This window comes from Colossoma macropomum, unplaced genomic scaffold (assembly GCF_904425465.1).
Source record: "Colossoma macropomum unplaced genomic scaffold, Colossoma_macropomum, whole genome shotgun sequence".
NCBI classification, from domain to species: domain Eukaryota; kingdom Metazoa; phylum Chordata; class Actinopteri; order Characiformes; family Serrasalmidae; genus Colossoma; species Colossoma macropomum.
In genome coordinates, this window is record NW_023494797.1 from 16,954,299 (window position 1) to 16,979,234 (window position 24,936).

The following is a 24,936-nucleotide window of genomic DNA, read 5'->3' on the forward strand; positions in this document are numbered from 1 at the left end:
GCTAGCAGGCTGGTGCCGATTGGCGCCGTGGGCCACATAAGGAATGGAAAGCATGGTGAAGTTACAGATTTAACACAGCAGAAACGAGTTACTCACAAACGAAAGTTTAACCCAAACTGGACAGGAATAAGTCATAAAGACAACAATTGACTTGCTAGAGCTGCTGTGCATAATGTGGTGATGCATTCTGTCATACACCAACAACATCAAGACATCTTTATAATCTAAAGTTTACAGGCCTGAGAATGTGACGGCTGTTGTTAACCTCTTACACTGCGGGCCTGTTATTCATTTATTAATCTGTAGATTTATTATTCAGTTCGTGTCAGAAAGGGAAAGGTGATAGTCCACTACACTGGTCTTATAAAAGAATGTCCAGTGCTACGTTTCACTCGGTTTATTGGCTATCATTAGCTTAACTTGAATGTTAGCTTGCATTAGTTAAATTAGCTAGCTAATAACGCCGATAGAATTTGTAAGATACATTGTTTGATTTTATACAATGCTGTTGTGTGGATATTCTAAAAAAGACAAGCACATACAGTAAAAGTACACTGTATCTATTTAGCCATGATAATAAGCTATAATTTGTTGTTTTCCACCTTTAATAACTTCTATTAATTATTCAGTAACTACTATAAAGGATCGACTAACTACTATGAAACATTCAGTATCTGCTATAAACTATTCAGTAACTCCTATGAATTATTCAGGATCTGCTATAAATGATTCAATCGGTACCATGAATTATTCATTACCTTCTATAAGTTATTCAGTATCTGCTATAAATTATTCAGTAACTACTACTAATTATTCAGTATCTGCTATAAATTATTCAGTAACTACTACTAATTATTCAGTATCTGCTATAAATTATTCAACAACTACTATGAAATATTCAGGAACTGCTATGGATTATTCAGTATCTGCTATGAATTATTCAATATCAAAAAATTATTCAGGAACTACTATGAAATATTTAGTAGCTGCTATAAATTATTCCATAATTACTATAAATTATTCTGTAACTACTATGAATTATTCAGAAACTAATATGAATGAGTGAGTAATTAGTATGAATTTATCAGTCTGTACTATGAAGCTAATGTATGAGTTGTAGTTATGAGAGTGAGGAACTGAAGTGTGGATCCACATACAGACTCTAACATTTTAAGGGGTTAACATTTAATAAAACGAGAAGCTGCAGAACTTCAGGACTTTCAAAAGCAACCAGATCCCATCACCGCACCATACACACCACCAGACCGCCAGCCTCACACACTGCTGCCTCCAGGACACTCACACACAGTGTGCATGTTGGTGGTCCAATCTGGTTTTGCAGAAGTGCTCATTAGCCACATGTACACCTACGAGTAGTTTCATTGGCTGGGAGAAGACTAGAGAGCTTGCCATGTTAAAGGTTTAGCCTAGACCCATACATCCCAGCCAAGAACCATTCAGGAACCTTTATTTTGAAGAGTGTCAGAATGACCATCTTGGTGATACAGTACTTTATTCCAGCTGTGATGACAGATCATTCCTCTGATCTGCCATGTGCTACTGTAGCACCACAAGACTTAAAAACAGAGAGAGGAGAAAATCAACCTGCTTCATATCAGAACACATCCACAGGTGTTTCTGTCCATCCTTCCACTGTGAGAAGACGACTCAGCGCTATGGGTCTGAAAGGATGTGTAGCTGTTCAAGAAGAACCTCACTGAGAAAAGGAGACGGACACATCAAACAAAGAAGCTGAACAATGGACTGACCACCCCAGAGTCCAGACCTCAACACCACTGAATGTGTTTGATTACTTCAGAAAATGATCAACCAGCTTCTAAGACTGAACTTTGGAGGTGTGGAAAAATATTCCTGCAGATTTCTATTTTATATTTTTTGTTCATCAATGTACAAACAGTGTAAATGTTCCCTCAAAGCTGCAACAGTGGTTTTAAGGCCCAACTGTGAACCTCAAATATGTTTTTCCAGATGAAAAGTTCATATTTGTACCTTTTCGTAATCTAATGTTTTAAAACAGAACAGTAAAATAAAAGTCTGGAGACGAGACGGGGTGTGTGGAGTCAGTACAGCTTAGAACATATCATTTCAGTGGATTATGGTTCAGTTATGTTCCCTGACTAAAGGTACTGAGATGTACCCTTGAGGGTCCCACCCCAGTGACAGGAGGGGTACTGCCCCACCACAAATCATTCATATTATACACTGACCAGCTTATTTATTCTCAAAGCCACTTTAAAACAACAGCTGGATTCCAAACTAGTGTGCCTCACTTCACGTCTCACGAAAACCACATAAATTCTCTTTTGACATTTGGAAGTCTGACAGCATGAAATACTATAAGCACAACCAGCGAGGCCCAGACCTTCATACTGTAGGAGTCGGAATCCCACTTCCGCTACCACTGCACTCCCAGCTGAGAGCGGATAATAAACCGAATGTTCCAGACTTTTCCACAGGAGAAGATCCTCTTTCTAGAACATCTATAAGTATAACTTGGGCTGTTGTTTGGAAAAGTATGGACTGCTGAGATGAGGTTTTGTACAGCAGTAGGTGGCTGTATTTAGGCACCCAGTCCAGAGAGAGTGAAAATGTTCCATCCTGAACCGGACCGCAGAGAACTCAGTGTGTGTCTTCATGAATTTACGTTTGAATGAAAGGGATAACAGGTGAACACTTTCACACTGTTTTTTTTTCCCCTTTACATCAAATGTAGTTAATCAACTGACACATTTTGAGTCTGAACTGCTTCTTTAGTTTTAGCACTGGAGCTACAAGGCTTTAACTTTTTTAACTCCTTGAGACCACCGGTGGTTCCAAAACGCACTTCATCATATTCTTCATAACTTTCATATTTCATAAGCTACATTCAGAAGGTGGGTGCCATATGAGAGTAACTGTCTTCCTTTCAGTCAAATAGATGGGTGATGTAATTTTAAACCCTTATAATAAAAAGAAGCTGAACTCACAATTTTTTTTTCTACTGAAATTCGACCCACTTTTCCACAAATCTGGGCTATAAACTATAAACAGATGGCGTCTCTTCAGTGATCTGCTCTGTAAAAATGATTTTTATAAAATAATACAAAGAGCGTCTAAGATTTGTGGCTTTCAGCAGTAAATTGTAAGCATATAGCAATATGTTTATGATCATAAAAGACATCTTCTGTTAATTTGAGGGGAACTTTTACAAAAAAAAATAAATAAAACAAAAATTTACATTTATTTTATGCAGTTACTGCATAATTTGCCTTATGATTTGGTCATGTAAATTCAGATGGACAAACCAAAATATACCCTGATGAATTAGTAGTTAGCTAACTGCATGCCTGTCGAGATGGTACTAATGTTTTTTGCTATAAGATGTCCAAGCTTATAGATAGCAGTCATATGGAAAAGTTTTGGCACCCCAGCCAAATTGCAATTATATACATGCTGATTTTCAAATGACATTTTTTTTTGTTGAACTAAGTGAAAGTAAGTTAAACAACAACAACAACAACTTCTGCACATTTGAATGCACACTAACTGTTTATTTTTTCAGCTAAACCAGAGGACAAAATTGAACTCAATAAGATAGAGGACTGTGTAAAAGACATTAAAGAATGGATGTCAAGTAACTTCCTCTTACTAAATTCAGACAAAACAGAAGTTCTTCTTCTTGGTCCTGCTAGGAAAAAAGCTGCTAGGGATAATCTGCCTACGTTTACTCTTAATCTCGATAGTTTCTCAACTGCGCCAGGCACATCTGTAAAAAGCCTTGGTGTCACGATTGATCCCAGTCTGGCCTTCGATGAGCATATTACCAATATTACCAGAATAGCTTTCCTCCACCTGCGTAACATCGCTAAATTAAAAAATGCACTGTCGCTACAGGATGCAGAAACGTTAGTTCACGCCTTCATCACATCCAGGTTAGATTACTGTAAAGCTCTGCTTTCTGGTTGTTCCAACCAAAACCTTAACAAGCTTCAGTTAGTCCAGAACGCTGCAGCCAGAGTTCTCAGCAAAACCAGGAAATTTGACCACATTAGCCCAATTTTGTGTACCTTACACTGGTTGCCAGTTAAATTCCACATTGAGTACAAAATTCTTCTACTGACGTATAAAGCTCTGAATGGCCTTACTGCTCAGTACCTCAGTGACCTTATTTCCTATTATCAACCGACACGCCCACTTAGATCACAAGGTGCTGCTCATTATTAGTACCCAGAATAAATAAAGTTACATCAGGGGGAGGAGCCTTTTCATACAAAGCCCCCCAGCTTTGGAATAGCCTACCAGTCTGTGTTCGGGACTCAGACACAGCCTCCATTCACAGCCTTAAGTCTAGGCTAAAAACTTGCCTGTTTAGTCGAGCCTTTGGTTAATTTGTTTTCCTAACTATGTCCCCCTTATGCTGCTTTGTGACAACATCTGTTGTAAAAGGCGCTATATAAATAGATTTGACTTGACTATTTGCTAAATTTAAGCATTGGAAAAAACAAAGTGTGGCTTGTGTAACAGTTAAGGCATTTTATGTTGTTTTATTTCTTTCCAATTTGTTAAACTTTGCAAATAAATTAAGGAAATTGTGTACTTCAAATTTGCTCCACATAGAGGTTGTATCAGCACATTTTGACTTAGAAAGTTAACAAAACACTCATTTGACCAGGGGTGTTCAACTTTTTGCATAGGATTGTATGTAACACAGTGTCAGAAATCAGCATGTCAGTTATACACTATATGGCCAAAAGTTTGTCCCCTTTTGCTGCAGTAACAGCCTTTACCCTTCTGGGAAGGCTTTACCATAGATGTTGGAACATTGCTGTGAGGATTTGATTGAGCATTAGTGAGGTCAGGTACTGATGTTGAATGATCAGTTCTGGATCACTCCAGCTCATCCCAGAGGCACTGGATGGAGCGCCATCACTCCAGAGAACACAGTTCCACTGCTCCACAGCCCAATGCTGGGGGGCTTTATACCCCTCTAGCCCACACTTGGCATTGGACATGGGGAATTACGCTCATGTGCGGCTGCTCCTGAGTGTCCTGTTCTACTGGCAGTGCTTTTCTATAATACAAGCTGTGTGGTGCATTTGAACTCCTGTGTCAGCAGTGAGTGCAGCTTAATGCAGGTGAAGGAGTGCATTCTATGTGGTGTCCACAAACTTTTGGACATGTAGTGTAGATCACTTAACAAAAGTGATTTGTTTGTGAAGTATGCAGATTGCAATGCTTGGTGATAAATAACACTGACACAGACATGCCACAAGATACGACTGATATATAATATACTGATATGAATTATCATGACAGATTTTGAACCTGTTGCTTTAAGGATCTGTCATCTTGTAGAAGTGGCCATTTAAGTGAAGTGACAGAAAGTGAGTGCTGAGGCTTGAAGGGCCGAGCAGGCGGGGTCCAGTGCTGACACAGCTGAATCAAACATGGCTATTTAAACACACTCAGGGACACTGGCGTGGGATTACGCCTTATAATTACTGCAGCTCTGGCCCTGCGACCGGGCTCACTGCCTGAGGCCCGACGTGACACAAAGCAGGAACACAAAATGACAAAATTATCTCTTGCTGTGCTGAACGTACAGCGATCAAAATGAAGTCTGTGCAAAAATCAAAGAGCGCCCCCTTTTAAAAATCAGAGGTGTTAGTTTTTCACATCACTCTTCCACACATTAACTGAGATCTTACACATCTTAGTTTTTGTCTTCTTTGAGAAATTAGCAACACTTTCCACTAATCTTCTTGGGAAATCAGGCAATGTTTTCAGATTTCCAAATATTTTACGACATTCTGCATGTTTTTCAGACTTATCCAGGGCATAGCTACAGTTACTAGGCCATGAATGACCAATCAAGTGAACCAGTTTGCTATAGCGCCACCCTGAGGCAGACCAGTACTGCATCTCTAGACAAGTTAAAGCAAGACAAACTCAAGACAGGTAAAGCAGCTAAACAATGAGCTTTCTGTCAGTTTCTTGGCTATTTGAGTGTCTGTTTTTTCCCTAATGAACACCATGGTGTTTTAATAAGTTTGTCTTTGAGGACCCCCCAGATATTCACTTTTGAGACGTTCAGGGGGTCCAAGAGGTTAATTAGGTGATCCCAGCCCCCAGAACTCCTTGTATTTCGCACCTTGCTTACATAACAAAACATTCTTTCTGCACTCGAAACACCCTTGTAGTACATATTCATTTTTAAGGAGATATTTCATAGGAGATTAGATATAATGTACTCCACTTTCATAAGAGAGGAGACCAGACCAAGTGAGGAAAATAAGTGAAAAAAACAGTAGTTTCCAAAAGTGGAGCTCAAAAAAAGGATTTAAAGACCCAGAGACGGGAAAATGGGACCACTTAAAACTGTGCAAGAGCTGGTCGACCACCATCAGATAAACAGCACTTAGAGCTCCGCTTACAGCCATACCACTTTGAGAACTGTTCTTGGAAGCTAAGCAAACCTCACCTGCATGAACTGACCCTCCTGATGATGCTGCTGCATTTTTTCTTCATAGACTTCGCTTCTCCTGCTTTTCCCTTATATCTTATACTGATGGTCAAACCTCATTCTCTGCTGTTATGGTTTACTAACCATCAATCAGAGGAGGATGGGTTCTGCTTTTGGGTCTCAGTTCCTCTCAAGGTTTCTTCCTCTTGCTCTTAGGGAGTTTTTCCTTGCCACTGTTGCCATTGGCGATGATTATGGGGGCTTGGACTGGGATTTTTCAGTAAAGCTGCTTTGTGACAACACCTGTTGTAAAAAGCGCTCTATGTACTTGTTCTATGACTTGACTTGATCTTTGAGAGAGGAGAAAATCAAGCTGCTTCAGATCTAAAAAAATCCACAGGAGTTTCTGTCCATCCTTCCACAAAATGTAGTAATGTTATAACCGCAGCTTGGGGGTGAAGTATGACTGAAACCCCTCCTTTTTCCAAACTAACGCCCTAACTTTTCACATCCTCACCTTCCGTTCCCATGACAAAGGGTTCGCAATCACCACCACCACCCCATCTCCTCCCTGCTGCTTAGTCCTACATCCTACTACAGCCTTCAGTACACTCCTACAACAGCCTTCTAGAGCTGGAGCCTATCCCAGCAGATAATGGGTGGAAGGCAGGAAACACCCTGGACAGGTCACCAGTCCGTCGCAGGGCAGACACACAGACATACACATTCACACACGCACACCCAGTTGCAGTTAAGTGTCTGCAATCGGCCTGGCTGCATGTCTTTGGACTGTGAGAGGAGGAAACCCACACAGACACGAGGAGAACATGCAAACTCTGAGCTCATAAAAGAAAAAAAAGAAGAACGTTTGCACTAGAACAGTGAAACTGAGCATCTGAGATGTGATGTAAGAGCTGGCTGATGATTCTAAATTTGTAATTAGAATTGCTTGGATGGCAGAAAAAAACAGCCAACTTCTAGGACTGCAGATTTCTGCAGATTTCTTACTGAAAACAAAAAAAATACACAAAATACTAAAAAAAAAATCTGATATTATATAAAGCTGTTCAGTAGCTGCACTTTTTCCGATGCTGAAAAATGTATAATTTGTACTTAATGACTGTTTTCACTGGAAATGAAATAGAAGAAGGGTGGTTCCCGACTTTTGCACAGCACTGTCATCAATATATTCCAAAATATACCTCAAATATACTTAATTTAACATTTTTACTTTTGCACGGGGGGCCACTGTGCATTCATTCACGTCAAACTATCCCAAGAACACTGCTGATGGTTCTGATCTGACATCAACAGAAGGAGCAATCTGAGGGAGATTACTGACCAAAAGGTTCTGCAGGACTGACTGCATCACTGTGGTACATCATGACTCAAGTTTTTTCCAGCAAAGAGCTGCACCTGCAGCCTTGCAGCATCACACTGCACACGCAGCTGTAGACTGTTTTGTGCAATGACTATGTAAAAAAAAACATGTGCATTAAACTGTACGAGTGAACTTGGCAGCAAAGAATCAAAGACTGACAGAAGATGGCGAATGTTTAAATATACAATTCAGTCAGCAGATTTGTTTTAAAACCCAATTAAATTGTACTAAATTTGAGAAATATTGTGGTTCACAGTCCTGTAATTATATAGGCTGGTCCTGCAAAACTGCAGACATATACTATCATCTCTGTTTAAAGTGCTGAAGGATTGGACGGACCAAACACACAAATAAATAAACACACACAAAGAGGCTTCTCCTCACACATTGTCTGAAACTGTAAGAAAGTGATAGTGGTCATGCATATGGATGTGGACAAGCAGGCCTAAAACAAAAGAAAACTTGTCATATACTTCGAGAAAAGAAGTTGTAATATTTTGAGAATTTCATCGATTTAATCGATATGAAAGTATAACTCCACCAACTCCTCAAGGCCCCTCATTTTAACAGGAGGAGGTGCAGCCTTCCTTTGCAAAGCCTTGGCCACAATATTGCGACCTTTGGCCACAATATTGCGACCTTTCCTGGTATTAATGCCACTTTAATGTTGTAATTCTATGACTTTTTTTCTCAAAATATTACGATTTTTTTCTCGAAATAGTACAATTTGTTCTCAAAATATTACAACTTTTTTTCTTGAAATATTACGACTTTTTTCTCGAAATATTAAGACTTTTTTCTCGAAATGTTACGACTTTATTCTCAAAGTAAAACAAGTGTCTCCAAAAATGGCAACTTTACGAAAAAAAGGGCAAAAACTGCCTTAACTTTTAATGTAAGTTAATGTAAAGAGATTTTATTCTAATTGATTTTGGGGCATTTCTGTTGGTCCAATCATCATGAAATTTCCCACAATGTAAAAGAGAACTACCATGTTCAAATAATATAGAAAAATAAAAATCAGCCAAAAATGGAGATACATGATATTCTTTGGACAGCGATAATACATAAGATGTCCAAAGGTCTGTAGACACCAGAGTTTCTTCTGAAATAAAGGGTATTAAAAAGAAGTTTGTCCACCTTTGCTACAGTGACAGCCTCTACTTTTCTGGGAAGACTCTACACTCGATGTTGGAACATTGCTGTGAGGATTTGATTGAGCATTAGTGAGTGCAGGAACTGATGTTGAATGTTCAGTTCTGGGTCACTCCAACTCATCCCAAAGGTACTGGATGGAGATCCATCACTCCAGAGAACAGTGTCACTGCTCCACTGCCTATTGTGGCAGGGTTTATACCCCCCCCAACCCACGCTTGGCACTGAGCATGATGGCTCATATGCTGCTGCTTCAGAGTGTCCTATTCTATTGGTCAATGCTTTTCTATGGCAATTGTACAAGATGTCTACTGTCTTATACCATTGGCAGACAATTTGACTTCCTTTAGGCATTATTACTTAAAGTAGGCAAAGTTAAAGTAAAAAGTAAAAACATGACTAAAATATTAGACGTATTGACTAGATTTAAGTTCATTTCACTTGCCAAGATGTCATTTTTTGTAGAATCTTAAAGACATGCATTTACTGTAGTTGAGTTGGCTGTTCGTAATCTGAGTCTGTGTTGAGATGAGCTGGAAATGAAACGTCTGGTTTTACTTCCAAGCTGGACAGCAGTGTGACTGTGTTTACTGTCATAGTCTTTCCAAATGTAAACTCAATCTACAACAACTGCTTTGTTCTTTAATCTGGAGTTTGGTGGGCTTGTTACGGGGCTTGACTTCGGCTCAGTGGTTACTTTCAAGGTCCACTCACACCATTTTTCCCTGTGGTTCACAGCAGTATGTGTGAAAAAAAACCAACATGAGTTTTTCTCACTATATAATCATATAGTATTAAAGTAGCACCCACTGTGTTTGGGGTCATGCACAAAAGTTTGAATATCCCGGTCAAATTATATGTTTTGTTGATTTTCTAAGCGAAAATTAGTGAACACATTCTCTACAGGGAACACACTTAAATATGGAATTGTTCTGCCAATGGTAGTGCACAGTTTCTATTTACTTGCTAAGTTTAACATATTATAAAAAAGTAAAACATAAAATATAGAATATGCTATAACTTTTGCACAGGCTTCATTTTATGCTTTTGTTTCTCAATATGTTAATTCAGCAAATAAACAGTAATTGTGCATTAAAATGTGCAGAAGTGTGTTGTCTGTAGAGGACGTGTTCACTTATTTACACAATCAACAAAAAATGAATTTGACCAGGGGCGGCAAAAGTTTTGCACATGACTGTATTTATTACATAAACATCCAAAACCATTTCTGAGTTTTAAGCAGGGCTCAGTTTGAGAAGGGTTGCAAGCGCGTGCCACCCCCTGGTCAACAAAATGACAAAACAAAGCCCCTTTGAAAACTGCCACCCCCCTTTACAATCTAATATCACTCAAGATGAGTATTTGGTACAGTGTGTGCCCACCATATGGGACACTAGCAATACAATATGACCTATGGATTTGAAAAATAAACAAATAGTATGGTAACCAGCATTAACTGGTATAGATGTTTGGAGTTAATAAAACTGAGAGTTTCAGTAAAGATAAAACTCCAGTTTTATCTTTAGGGGATTCTCTTAAAACCCCTAAGATATTGGCCCATATGGACAAGAGGTGCTTGAAAAGACTTGTTTCCTTTTCCAAACATGTATAGCTACTATGCAGTTCACAAGAAGCCAAATGGCCCTCCTTTCCAAAACCATCTACCCTGAGAATTTTGTAAAAATCGGCCGCTGGTGCTTCAAACTCAATTGAAAACACAAATACCAATTATGAGTTTTATGGCTGGGCTTAGATCATCAACACCATGTAGCAGCCACAAGCATCTTTCAAAAAACTCAAACTGAAATGGAGCTTCTCTTAAAACTTTTTCCCCTCAATGTTTGCCAAACAAAATGGGCTGTAAGATGCTTTACAGACTGGCTGGAACAAAACAACATTAATACTGATCTAGCAAAAATTGACAAAACTGAGCTAAACTTGATATTGCAGCAGTTTTATGGCTCAGTCCGATTTAGTCAGACTCTGAAAATGAGACTACATGTTTGGCAAATGTTATTCGGTTCATTTCTGGCTGATTTCAGGTTGTTTAGCTGTTCTTCTGTCACAGCTGGCAACTGAAAAGCTGCTCAGCGGTGATGACAGTTTGGGAATTTAGTGTAAGGAGCTGGAGAACGAACTGCCAGCTGTGCAGCGAGTGAGCGGAGTTCGTTACTCTGACGTAGCAACAAGCTGCTTGTTAAGGAACTATAATTTGGCGGAAGGAACTGCGAACATTAAAACATATTAAACGCCGCGTTCACAGCCCAGTTTATTAATTTATTACTTTATTTATTTAACTATTTTATAAAAGCAATAGAACATTCAGCTTGTGTGTGCGACTAAATCACAGCCGTGATGTTATTTCATGATAGTGTTGCAAAAGTCCAGCGGAAAGTTGGCCAATCAGGAGTCGTTTTTCTTCATGGTATATAGGTGGATGTAGCTAAGCAAGCTCTCTTATTGGTCAGGACTTCAGGTGCTCAATAGAAGGCCCAAAGTATTAGATCAACCATCAGCATAATTATGAAGTGACAGAGGAATCAACCAGTAATGTTTTGATATCCAATGGGTGTGACCAATTGACTGAGAAACAATATGTCACTCCAGGCCTTCTGGAAGTTCTAGATACACCAACTGTCAATTTGAGCAGCAGTTTAATGTTTTTTTAGGAATGGAAGCAGCTCTACTGAAAGTCACTGTGAAAGTGCTGCAAGGAAAAATATATAGTGATATGTCTGTCACAAGCTTTAAGTCAGAATGTATTTTAGAAGCTTTGAAGGTCTGTTTTTAATCTACACTGCAAAAAATGCCATCTTGTCGAGTGAAATGATCATAAATCTAGTGGATCTAATATCTAATATAATATCTAATATCTAATATCTATCTAATATTTCCCATTTTGAGATGGTTGTGCTCTTATTATAAGATTGTCCAGCTTATTTCTAGACACTTTTCACTTGTTTTAAGTAATTGTATTAAGCAAAAGTCTCACTATACTGGCCGATACTTTTGCTGGTTTCAAGCACATTTCTAAATTATCTGCCAAAGCAGTGAGATAATTTTACTGAATAGATCACTTAAAACAAGTAAAAAATGTCTTGAAATAAGTTCAATAATCCTAAATTAAGCTTACAAAATTCTCAACAGGAGAAATAGTGGATTTATTAACTAGACAAGACACCAAATAAATGTATATGTGAATTAGCTTAGTGCTAACAAACTACTAGAATCCCATAGGGATGCTAGCAGAAGTTAGCATTATTGCAAAGGTGTAATTTTTCCTGTTTTTTAGAACAAGTTTAGACATTTATGGCTCAAATTAAAGGCCTCGCTCTAATAGCCACGGTCCACAGCTGGACTAAACAGAATGTAATGAGTTGAAGACGCGGTGTGGGCTGCTCCTTTGCGAGTGGGTGTGGGTGTGAATTTGCTTTTGACCTTACGGCCAGTCACCAGCATAAGATAACAGATCAGCTCCAGCCCAAACTCCGCTCCTAATTACCGGCTGGTCTGGTCTTGCCCTTTAAAGAAAACAAACTGTTGACTTTAGCCTGACACAATATACTTTCTTCATCATGCTGTTTACATGAAAGGAAGCAACCACAATGGTGTGCCCTCATCTATCTCCATGCGGTTTTAGCCTAGGGCACCATTTCTGCAGCCCTTATCACATCAGGTCCACAAGAACGAGAGAGAGAAAAAAAACACACAATCAGCATGAGCACATTCTCCTCCTCATAACATAACATATAACATAAGCTCACATTTCATCTGCCGGCCGCTTGAAGTGGACAGCGTGATGGAAACAACCCCAGCCTTTAAATCAACACATACACAATCAGCAGACAAAGCCTTGACACCACGTTTCCCCTAAAAACCAGAGAAGTGGTCACGGCATCATTTTGCGGGCAGCCAGGCAGGCACTCCCAACAGCCGGTGAAGGAAACCGGGTCACAAGCAGCAGATGCCACGCTGTCGTGACTTCAGAGCTGGAGAGGAAGCCGCACGCTGACAGAAGAGTGAACCACGTAGCGAACCTTATCATAGGAACTACCTGATAGAGGTCAGAATATGAGACACAGCTGTGAAAGACTGAAAGTAAAGGAAAAGTTACACTGCAAAAAATGATACCTTGTCAATGAAATGATCTTAAATCTAGTCAATATATCTAATATTTCCAGTGGTGGACGAAGTACACAAACCATGTACCTGAGTTAAAGTAGAGGAGACCCAAGGTAAAATATCACTCCAGTAAAAGTAGAAGTTCCTCCCTTTAGACCTCCACTTGAGTAAAAGTACAAAAGTATTTGCCTTCAAATGTACTTAAGTATCAAAAGTAAAAGTACTAAAAGATGAATTATGACTCTAATATCCTATTATTGTTTTTGTAACAAGACTCTGCTTCATTAACTCATTTTAGGTGAAAATACTCCAGTGTCACTCTTGGTAAACCAGTCTTTTAATAGAATCATTAATTAGTGACGCTGATGTCTATTAAAATTATCATAATCACAAAACACTGAAGGCAAACAGTTTCCATTAGGTAGAACTGAGTGGCTGAAATAACCTTTTGCGAACAAGCAAAGTTTCAGTTTAAGATTTTTTTGCAACTTAGTTACAAGTTTAAGTGTAATAAAAAACTTGCTTTAAAAAAGTGAGAGTTTTGCAAAAGTGTTTGTATAAATTCAGAAAAAAAGAAACAGGCCAGTCACAACTGCATATGTGTACATATTTCTATATTGTGGTCTATTTAGTTCATCATTTATGTTGAATAGACTCTCCCAAAATTTTACGCTGCTGCACTGATGTTGAACCGTGTGCTTGTACTGGGTCGGTATGACCAACAGGTCAAAACAAGCTCAAAACAAAGTGACCGCTGTGCCCTGATTGGTGTTCTTGCTTCACACTTCTTTCTTTTTGACATGTTACGTTTTTATACTCATATAAATCAAAAGGAGCGACAGATTTCTCATAATGTAGTGGATTAAAAAGTGAGATATTTGACTTTGAAATGTTGCGGAGTGAAAGTAAAAAGTCGCCCAAAATGGAAAAAGCTTCAGTACAGTACAGATACACAAAAACTACTTAAGTACAGTAACGAATTACATTTACTTTGTTACTGTCCACCACTGAATATTACCCATTTTAAGATAGTTGTGCACTTATTATTAGATTATCTAGCTTATTTTGAGATATTATTTACTTGTTTTAGGTCATTATAAAATTCTCTCACTTTATTCAATTTCCAGACAAAACAGTCATTAAGTACAAGTTATTCATTTTCCAGGATGAGGAAAAAAAACATGTGTTTAACAGAAATAACACAGAAGCCTCAACAGCTTAATAGAATCTCATTAGTGTGTCCACTCTTTGCCTTTATTACAGCCTCTGTTCTTTTTTTAGGAGACTCGCTTTCAAGGAACTCTGATGTTCAGTCTTAGAAGCTAGTTTTGCACTTTCTGTTTCTTACGATCCACATTCAGTGATGTTGAGCTCTGGACTGTGGGGTGGTCAGTCCGTTGTTCTTTGTTTGATGTGTCCGTCTCCTTTTCTCAGTAAGCTACACATCCTTTCAATGTTGAGAGAGAATTTATGTGGTTTTCGTGAGACGTGAAGTGAGGCACACTAGTTTGGAATCCAGCTGTTGTTTTAAAGTGGCTTTGAGAATAAATAAGCTGGTCAGTGTATAATATGAATGATTTGTGGTGGGGCAGTACCCCTCCTGTCACTGGGGTGGGACCCTCAAGGGTACATCTCAGTACCTTTAGTCAGGGAGCATAACTGAACCATAATCCACTGAAATGATATGTTCTAAGCTGTACTGACTCCACACACCCCGTCTCGTCTCCAGGCTTTTATTTTACTGTTCTGTTTTAAAACATTCGGTTATGAAAAGGTACAAATACAAACTTTTCACCTGGAAAAACTTATTTAAGGTTTACAATCAGACCTTAAACCACTGTTTTTACATTGTTTGTACCTTGAAGAACGAAAAATATAAAATATAAATCTGCAGGGATATTTTTCCACACCTCCAAAGTTCAGTCTTAGAAGCTGGTTGATCATTTTCTGAAGTAATCAAACACATTCAGTGATGTTGAGCTCTGGACTCTGGGGTGGTCAGTCCATCGTTCTTTGTTTGATGTGTCTGTCTCCTTTTCTCAGTGAGGCTTCTTGACAGCTACACATCCTTTCAGACCCATAGAGTTAAATGAAAGTTGGTCTCTGGCTTTTACAAAGCTCTGTATTTCTATACCTTTTTACTTTTAATACACACTTAAAAAAAAGATCATTCTTTATTAAAGACAATGGTTCTATATAGAACCACAAACACTCAGAGAACCTTTTGCATGATTAAAAGTTTCTTTGCATTGTGAAAGTGTTCTTTAGATCCATGAACAATGTGCTGTAGATGGTTCTATATAGAATCTTTTGGAAAAGGGTTCTATACAGTCCCAAAAGAGTGCTTCCATTGCGAAAACTTGGCATTGTAATAATGCCAGAACCCCCTTTGGTGCTATATAAAACCCTTTTCAAAAAGGTTCTATATAGAACCATCTACGGCACATTGTTCATGGATCAAAAGAACACTTTCACAATGCAAAGAAGCTTTTAATCATGCTAAAGGCTCTTTGAGTGTCCATGGTTCAACTAAATGGTTCAAGGGTTCTTTAGTAAATGCAGTGGTTCTGTTTAGAACCATGAGTTCTTTACAGAACCATTTCATGCTTAAATGCTTCTTTGCATGGTGAAATGGTTCTTCAGATACACGACAAATGTGTTGTGTATGGTTCTATATAGAACCTTTTATAAATGGTTCTATATAGCACCAAAAAGGGTTCTGTTATTGGTTCAATCTCACAGTAACAATAGAGGAACACTTTTTGATGAACACATTCTCCATCAGTCTGAAGAACCATTTGAGCATGAAATGGTTCTATATAGAAGCACTGCCCTCACTAAAGAACCCTTGAAGAACCCTCTTTTTTAAGTGTGCAGATTTAGGATGATTTCACTTGCACAGATTTGAGTAACACTGATCATCAAAAGTTTAAAGAAACAGCGTTTTAAAAGATTTTTTATTATAAATGGTCATGTTTTCTTTGTTGATTTGAAGCAGATGCTGGTCAGTGAAAATCACACACAGTCCAGTTCAGCTCAACTTGGTGTTTGTACTAGAGCTCTGATTTCAAAGTCAGGAAGGAAGGACAAAACAACACTTCACAAAATGGAAAAGTGTACTGGCCGATGGTGACTTTTCAGCGCGGAGTGCGTCTAATTTAAGGGGCTGGACGCATCAGTAGCGAATGCAGCAGCAGCGGTATGGAGCTCACTGTATAAACGCCATAAAAAGGATCTGTGGTCAGTTATAAACCCAGAGAGAAGCTGCTTTTCCACGACTGCTCTGACTATTTTTGGCTGGGGGTCAGACAGATGGTCTGGATGCTCTCAAATAGGCTTTTTCTGGGCTGAGGAGCAGTGGGAGGTGTACAGGGTTGCACAAAGGTTTACCCTCAAAGGAAACCAGGATCTCCCTGGAAAAACAGGAAGAATGACTGACATAGAACTGACTAGTTTGGTTGAACAGCTGCGTTTAGTCGTTTCACTACAGAGAGAGAGAGAGAGAGAGAGAGAGAGAGAGAGAGAGAGAGAGAGAGAGTGAAATAAGGGAGAAGAAAATAGGGAATGACAGAGAAAAAGGAGAGAAAGAGAGGGACAAAAGAAAAGAGCGATAGGGAGAATGAGAGAAAGGGGAAGAGAGGGGAGAGACAGAGAGAGAGACCAAAGGAAAAGACAGAAAGAGGGAGTTAGATAGAGAGAGAGAGAGAGAGAGAGAGAGAGAGAGAGAGAGAGAGAGAGAGAGAGAGAGAGAGAGTAAAAGAAAGAGAGAGTCAGAGAGAGAGACAAAAAGAGAGAAATAGAGAGAGATATAAAGAGAGAACATGAGAGAGAGGAGTAAGACTGAGAGAACGAAACAAGCAGAGAGAGAAAGAGAAAAAAGTGAACAAGAAAAAGAGAGACAGCGAGAAAGGAACAAACATGAAAGTAGTGGAGAGAGAGGGGAAAAAGTGAGGGAAAGAGAGAAAGGGAGTTGGAAATAGATAGATAGATAAATAGGTAGATAGATAGAGAGAGAGAGAGAGAGAGAGAGAGAGAGAGAGAGAGAGAGAAAGGGGGAAAGAGAAAGAAAGAAAGAAAGAAAGAAAGAAAGAAAGAAATAGATAGATAGATAGAGAGAGAGACAGAGAGAGGGAGAGAGAGAGAGAGAGAGAGAGAGAGAGAGAGAAAGGGGAAAGAAAGAGATTTGATTTGATTTGATTTGATTTGATTTGATTTGAAAGAAAGAAAGAAAGAAAGAAAGATAGATAGAGAGAGAGAGAGAGAGAGAGGAGAGAGAGAGAGAGAGAGAGAGAGACTAGTGCATTTCCAGTAGGATCACATAATTATATGAGATTAGAGGACACAGGCGTGCGGTTCAGTGAAGCTTGTCTCGTACAGACACGCGTTGCTATTCCTGTGCACTAAATCCAGCATTAATGACAGTCTGTTTTAGAGCAGCACCAGCAGAGACGGACTGAAATACATCGAACTGTCGTGTCTTGTCATAAAACACACACGGTCTCTGTGGAGATGAAACACAATAAACAGCTGAACCCCTCACGATAACAGACGTGTTTTGGGATTCCTACAGTGTTGATCCTGTAGAGAAAAGGAGGAAGAAGCATCATCATTTTGGATTTTGGTCAATATTTATCACGGAGCTCATTTAGATTTTTAGATTTTGAACTGTGTTATTTGTACTCTGCCTGTTATCTGTCAGCCTGAGCTCTATGTCTTTAACAATCCTCCTGTAAGTCTTTCCAGTCTAATGATCTTCAACAGCATTTCCTCTGAAATCTCTGTCTCAGGTTTGTGTTGTAAAGAGCAGGTAACCAAGACTGTGTTTATAATATAGCAGTGCAAGTCAAAGTGCTTTTTTCCATCAAAGACTTTGACTGTTTAATCTACTTCTGGTCTGGTGTTGACACAGCACTGTGAAGTGCGTGTGCCTTTTGTTAAACAAGACTGACTTTATTTATTATTAAATAAAGTGGTGGGGTGCTGGAGCCTATCCCAGCTGTCACTGGGCAGAAGGTCATATAAAGACATGCTATAGCACTCTGAATAGCTAACTTAAAGTTGAGAGTTTAATAGCTAATCTAAAGTCACAAGCGTTGCTGTAACACTATAAAGAATGATATCTTGCAAATAAAATTATCTTAGATCTCGTCTATACGTCTAGGATTTCTCATTAAAAGATTATTCTCATATCTCATAACTCATTTCTAGACACATTTACTTGTGTCAAACCATTTTATGTAATAAAAATCTTAAATTGGCAGATCATTTAAAAAATAATGAGATGCAAGAATTCCACACTGTAAAACACTGATTGTATCTAAAAGTGAATATCTCTTAAATCTTACCGATAGCATTATGAGATTAGAATAAGAATTTTATAAGACTTTTTAACCTATTACTATATATTTTTACTAATTTTAGGTCATTTCATCTAGTGAAAAGGTCATATATGCTGATGGAATATGATACTTTCACCATATAAAATGACTTAAAAGAAGTAAAAATGCATAGAATTAGGTGAAATAATCTTAAAATATTTTGAAGAATCTCATAATGAGAAACATTAGAAATACTGACTAGTTATTTAAGATCACTTCACTTGCTTAGATATCATTTTTGCAGTGCACTCTTGCTTCAGAGCTGAAAACATCCACAGGTGTTTCTGTCCATCCTTCCACTGTGAGAAGACGACTCAGCGCTGTGGGTCTGAAAGGATGTGTAGCTGTCAAGAAGAACCTCACTGAGAAAAGGAGACGGACACATCAAACAAAGAAGCTCAACAGTGGACTGACCACCACAGAGTCCAGAGCTCAACATCGCTGAATGTGTTTGATTACTTCAGAAAATGATCAACCAGCTTCTAAGACTGAACTTTGGAGGTGTGTCTGCAGATTCCTTGAGAAACTGAAAGTGAGGCTTCTGAAAAGAATGGAAGCTGGAATAAAGGCAGAGTGGACACAACAAATACTGAAAAATATATATTATATTTAGTTGTTTGAAATGAAGAGTGATCTCTGACGTATGTACAGTACTGTATGTCCCAAAGTACACAGGGAATGAGTGAATTCAGCTGCTTAAAGCTGCACCTATTGCTGACATGGGTGTTCAGTTGCCCACACAGAGCTTGTATAATCTCCATAGAAAAGCACTGACCAATAGAGTAAGACACTCTGGAGCAGCAAAACATGAGCCTAAGGTCACTACGCTCAATGCCCAGCGTGGGCTAGAGGGGTATAAACCCCACAGCATTGGGCTGTGGAGCAGTGTTCTCTGGAGTGATGGAGCTCCATCCAATACCTTTGGGTTGAGTTGAAGTGATCCAGAACTGACTATCCAACATCAGCACCTGACCTCACTAATGCTCAATCAAATCCTCACAGCAATGTTCCAACATCTAGTGTAAAGCCTTCCCAGAAGATGAGAGGCTGTTACTGCAGCCAAGGGGGGAAACTCCCTATTAAGACCCCTCATTTCAGCAGAAACTTGTTCCCACCAAATCCCTTAAACAGCTTGTAAATGGTGACTGTCTGAAAAGCCTGTGTTTAGTGTAGCAACCAAGACTGAAGAAACCTGAACTGAAACCGCCGTCGTTGAGGAATGTGCTTCTGCACAGCGATAGACTCACTTGTACAAGTGCTCCTTGTGTTGTTCAGCTGCTGGGTATCCCAGCATCCCACACACCACCCTGCTGCTGCTGAGGTCCCAGCCCAGGTTACACACGTGCCTCCATCTCCCAGCATGCTTCACTTCAACCACCCCTTCTGTTATCATGACGGAGCTTCGGGTGCTGGACAAGACGGGGCGGAGACGAACCTCCTCCAGACTCACCTTCCCTGCAGGCTGCAAGGAGACGAATAGAACGTTTGCATGTCTTTGAAAGTGAGTTTGCATAATCCAACACTTCATTAAATAATTAAAGAAACCTACAAAGAGAACGAGAGAGCAATTACACTGAACGTTTGGGCTCTGAGGAATTTGGAACAATGAAAAAAAACCTTGCAAAAGTTGCGAAATGGTCCTCTCTGCATGTTAAGTCATGATAGGTGGTGAATAGATTGCTGGTAAACACAGTAATTAAAAGTAATTTAATGCTTTCCTAAGAATGAACTGTCAAGTAATAAATTGAATGTAAAAACAAAGCAGGAAAAATAGCTGAAATGTCAGGGGAGCAGTAAACGGTGGTTTGGTAGTAGCTCAGTGACAGCGTTGGGTTACAGTGGCAGTGCGGTATTTTGGCCGGGGGGGGGGTGGTGGGGGTGGGGTGTGGGGGGGTGATGGGTGCAGGACTTTGTAATCCAGCACACTTGGAGGACGTGGTTAAATACCACTGAGAGTCATTATTGACAATCAGGGAGAACTTGAGCTCAATTACACAGCAGTCAATGAACTGAGCTTACGCTGCCAATAAGGAGAACTGGGCCTCTGGGCTCTAGTGATCTGTGATTCATCTAAGCTTCTGTACTTTGACAACACTATGGCTTTAAAGGTTTTTATCATTCAGACAATTGAATTGTGTAGAAATAGTAAGTTGAGGTGACTCTGGGGTCACCCAGGGGTGTCAAACGCAACCACTAAAAGGGCCGTATAAAAATCTCAGCAAATTCATGGGTCAGAGAACATCTGTGTTTTTATTACTATAACCCGAGCTGGCCATTGTTTATTCAAAATATACAACAATGTCAATAGTAAAATATAAGCACTTGTAGTAGACCTTGAAATACAACAGGAATACAGGAATATAGAAAACATTCAAACTTTAAATGCCCTTAGGTGGATTTTTTAAAGTCTTTTAAACCCACCTGTTTGCTTGAACTAGACACCTGGCATTCTGTCTTTGTTGCTAGTTCATTCATTCTTGGGCTTAATTTCTGAGCTGCTGAGCTGACGTTACGTGTACGTTGTATATAATGTATGTATGTAATGTATATAATAGAATATACTGGTTGAACTGCAGCTGAAATGCAGCTAGAGTGTTTGGTGATATGACTGGTGTGGAATTGCATAGAATTGTGTAGAACTGAGGTGTAACCGCTGTCCCATGGACTGTTGTTGGACTAGGAGAATTGGAGTGCACATTATGTTGCAATGCATGCTGGGAACTGTAGTAAATATATATAAGTGTAGTAAATATATTATAAAAATAATAGAAAATTCTATAAAAATGTAATATAGAATTAAAATATTTTGCGTGCTGGATAGGATTGTGTCTTGTAGTTCACACATGGGCTGTAGAGAATGTGTTAACTTATTTAAACTCAGAAAATAAAAAAAACTTATCATCTGACAATGGGTACCCAAACTTTTGCATATGACCATATCACCGCATCCTGTCCCCGCCCTACAGTATGTACTGTCAGCATGTATCCATCATATGATGTTCAGTGCTCTGATCTTCTCACCTGCTCTACAGTGTTGGAGAAGTCCGTGTTCATTCTGTTGTCGTTCTCCAGGTCAGGGTAGGATGGCTCTGGACTGTTTATAGGAGCTGGGGATGACCTCCCGTAGACGGACGGCTGTGAGGTTTGCCGGACCGACTGGGTAGCTGGTCTGGGATGCACATCCTGGTTCTGCCTGTAGCTCACCCTGTTGCGCAGATGATCGGGCAGCAGGTGTCCTCTTGGCATGGCGCTCTCCTGTCTGCGAGAGCCTGAGTTTCTGCGTAGCTGGATCTGATGTCCGGTTAGTTGTGGGGAGGAGGCTGAAGAGGCACGATGGGTGTTGCGGTTCAGGGCTATTTCATGCCCTCTCCTGGAGAGGGAGCTGTCAGGGCTGTTCGAGATGTCGGGTGGCGGTCGGGCCGGAGTGACCGCAGATTGGGCTGGGTCGCTGTATCGGGGAGCGTGGCCCTGTTGTAGACTGTTTGGGCTACACACCACCCCCAGGTCCTCACCGTGAGTGCAGTCACTTACTCCCCAGCCATTAGAGCGACAGTCAGATAATGAGCTTTCAGTGCCCGTACACATGACATTGTCCAGCCAAATTGGACCTACAGCATGGGGACAGTGAGACCATAACAGAGGCATCTTAAAGACATAATATATAATACTTAATAGAGAAAGTGAGACTTAAGTAAGTAGGTCACTTAAGTATGACTAAAAAAGGTTTTGTGAAGTCTGACTGAAGACAAATATGTTATCTCTTAGACAGTGCACCTACCCTAACCTTAAAGGGGAATTCCACCAACATTTCTAAAATTACGCAATATTTTAATAGTTGAGATGTAAACATGCTGAACGAGAAAAACAGCATTAAAAAAGAAAAAAAGAAACAAATAAAATCTTGCAAATGAACAACAGATCTTGCTTTTTTATTTTAGTAAAGAACACACTTAACTAGATTAGCATGACTAAAAGATGACATTAGAAGACAACTGGACTTATTTTAAGAATGTGATTTTTTTTTAATGTTGTTGTTTTATAAAGCCAAATATTTGTGGAAATAAATGCTTAGAATATGTAAAGGTGTCCTTTCCTTCTTTCACAGTGGAGAGCTTAAAAATGTTCAGTTCTCTCAGAAAGTTTCTTAATTCATTTTTAAAATCTGTAAAATTAGCTATATATATATATATATATATATAAGATATTTATAGACAGTTTATAAAAGGCAATTAATCTAATTAAAATATAATTAAGATTAAGATATGCTATTAAAATTAAGATATATTGTTAATTTTCAAATTTTCTGGCTTGTTAAGACTTTTTTTTCATTCAGAGTGCATTAATGTTAGATGTTGCATTGTAAGAAACATCCTGACTCAGATTTCTTTACAGTGGTGGTGAACCAGGGGTCACCATGACTACAACACAAATATAATAATATAAAATATGTTTTACTTTACAAAAGCCTGCATGTAACCCATCTGCCATTAATGGATTTTTAAAAATACAGTTTGGATCAAAGTCTTATCTCAAAACAATCATTTCATGTAGTAACTTTCTGTGAGGGAGCTTTTAGAGGTGGACATCTGGTTCCTATCACCACCACTGTGAACAATTCTGACTCTGTAAGATTCACATCAAACCACTCTGAATGACTTTTTCACATCTTTTTTTTTCATTTCAAAATATTTTAAAAAGTCAGTGGAATTCCTCCTTAACCTCATTCTTACCTACAGGAGCTAATCTTTGGCCTTTTTTGCTTAAAAATATTTTTCTTGAGAAGCCAAAAGTCCCCAAAACATAAAGAAGTCCATGTTTTCCTTCAAGCTGAGGACATTTCACCCCCACAGAAACCTAAACACACAAACATGCACGTGCTATTTGTAGAGAGGAATGAGGGATCAGAACATCCAAAACATCTTTACCTCGACCCTCTCCGAATTTGGCACTGTGTGCCCAGGTGAGGCCTTGTGCGTACCCGAGCTCACGGCACACCACGTTGGCCAGATTGATGTTGACCTCATCATCACATACCGTGCCCCACGCGCCGTTATAGAACACTTCCAGACGGCCCTCATACAGGTGCCTCCCGCCTACCAGGCGCACCTTGAACCCCGGTGGCACCCCGGCGACGACGGGCAGGAGCAGAACGCAGAATGCGAGTGGAAAGGTCAGCATCATCTCTGTCTAAAACACAGAACATGTGGAGACATGAATGGACATGACAAAACTGTAAATTCAGAATGTCAGCAAAGTCTAAGCAAACTGTTCAAAATCTTTTATTTGGGCAGTAAATGTGTTTTTGCCTGTAGTATTAGAATAAACATTATATTAATATAAATATAAAGTTATAATAAATGCAAACAAACATTAAATCAGTAAAAAAGTAACAAGAGATTTCTTGAGATCTTGTGAGATGTTTGATTCACAACTTCTCCTTGGTTCCCTCCAGGGCTTGTTAAAGGGCTCATATCATGGAAATACAAATTGTCCTTGTTTATTTGAAATTAAAAGTTTGATATACTATCTAAATACTGTTAAAACTTCAAAATGCACAGTTCATTCTCCAGTCTGCGCAGTCCATATATTGAAATTTAGCTGAAAAAAACAACTTCCTTATTTTTGTGATGCCACAAAAAACAACTCATTTACATATATTCGCATACTCAGCCTACAGCAGTTTAGCCCTGCCCACTCCTGATGAAGAACCACCGAGTGTACTGATGAAGTAAGAACAGGTTTTTGTTTAAACTGAGTGGCTGACATCTTATTTTCTTAACTATAACTAGGCTGGTCAGCTAGCTAACAGGCTCCAAAATAGCTAACAGCCTTAACAACTCCATCATTGATATCACAGGCTTGAATTAATGTACTTATAAACGGCAATATAAAACACTAAAGAATGTCACTTGAATGTCTTACACGCGTCAAATGTTCGTGTTTCAGTCAGAAGTCGCATCAAACTCAGGCTGAATCCCAAACAGCTCTGTACTCCTTAAATAGTGTTCTAGCTATGAAAGTTTAGAAATTCTAGCCTCTACAGCCAAATAGTGCATACTTTATTGAGTGTGGATGTGTCTGAGTCCCAAACTGCTATTTTTTAGTTATATTATTCACTGTTGAGCTGCAGGATCCAGTATTTCAATTCCTATGTAGTGCACTATGTAGGAAATAGGGAGCTGTTTGAGATTCAGCCCCAGCATGAGAAAAGGGCGCCGTTGGATTGGTGCTAAATAAGACTCACGGTGGTAATTTGGTGACCAAGAAGTACTTATAAAGTGAAAGATTTTGCATTAAACAGTGCTGTGTTATCAAATGTTCATTGTTCTATGACAAATAGTTAAAAAGTTCATAAAATGAGCACAGTATACAGCGATGGGCGACTGAACATTCTCCTCATTCGGTGGTCCATGGTTGCTTGGCAACAACATCATATG

The 24,936-nt window shown here is 39.2% G+C and overlaps 1 protein-coding gene across 1 annotated transcript in view; it reads right to left on the reverse strand.

Moving 5' to 3' along the window:
• LOC118817613 (lysyl oxidase homolog 4) overlaps positions 1 to 24,936 on the reverse strand; it is a 61,205-nt gene that overhangs the window by 33,613 nt on the left and 2,656 nt on the right. The window contains exons 2-4 of the mRNA XM_036584441.1: positions 23,425 to 23,686; positions 21,521 to 22,107; positions 19,747 to 19,961 (exon numbers count right to left, since the gene is read on the reverse strand). Coding sequence (XP_036440334.1) covers positions 19,747 to 19,961; positions 21,521 to 22,107; positions 23,425 to 23,680 — 1,058 coding nt within the window. The 5' untranslated portion in view covers positions 23,681 to 23,686. The remainder of the gene's footprint in view (positions 1 to 19,746; positions 19,962 to 21,520; positions 22,108 to 23,424; positions 23,687 to 24,936) is intronic.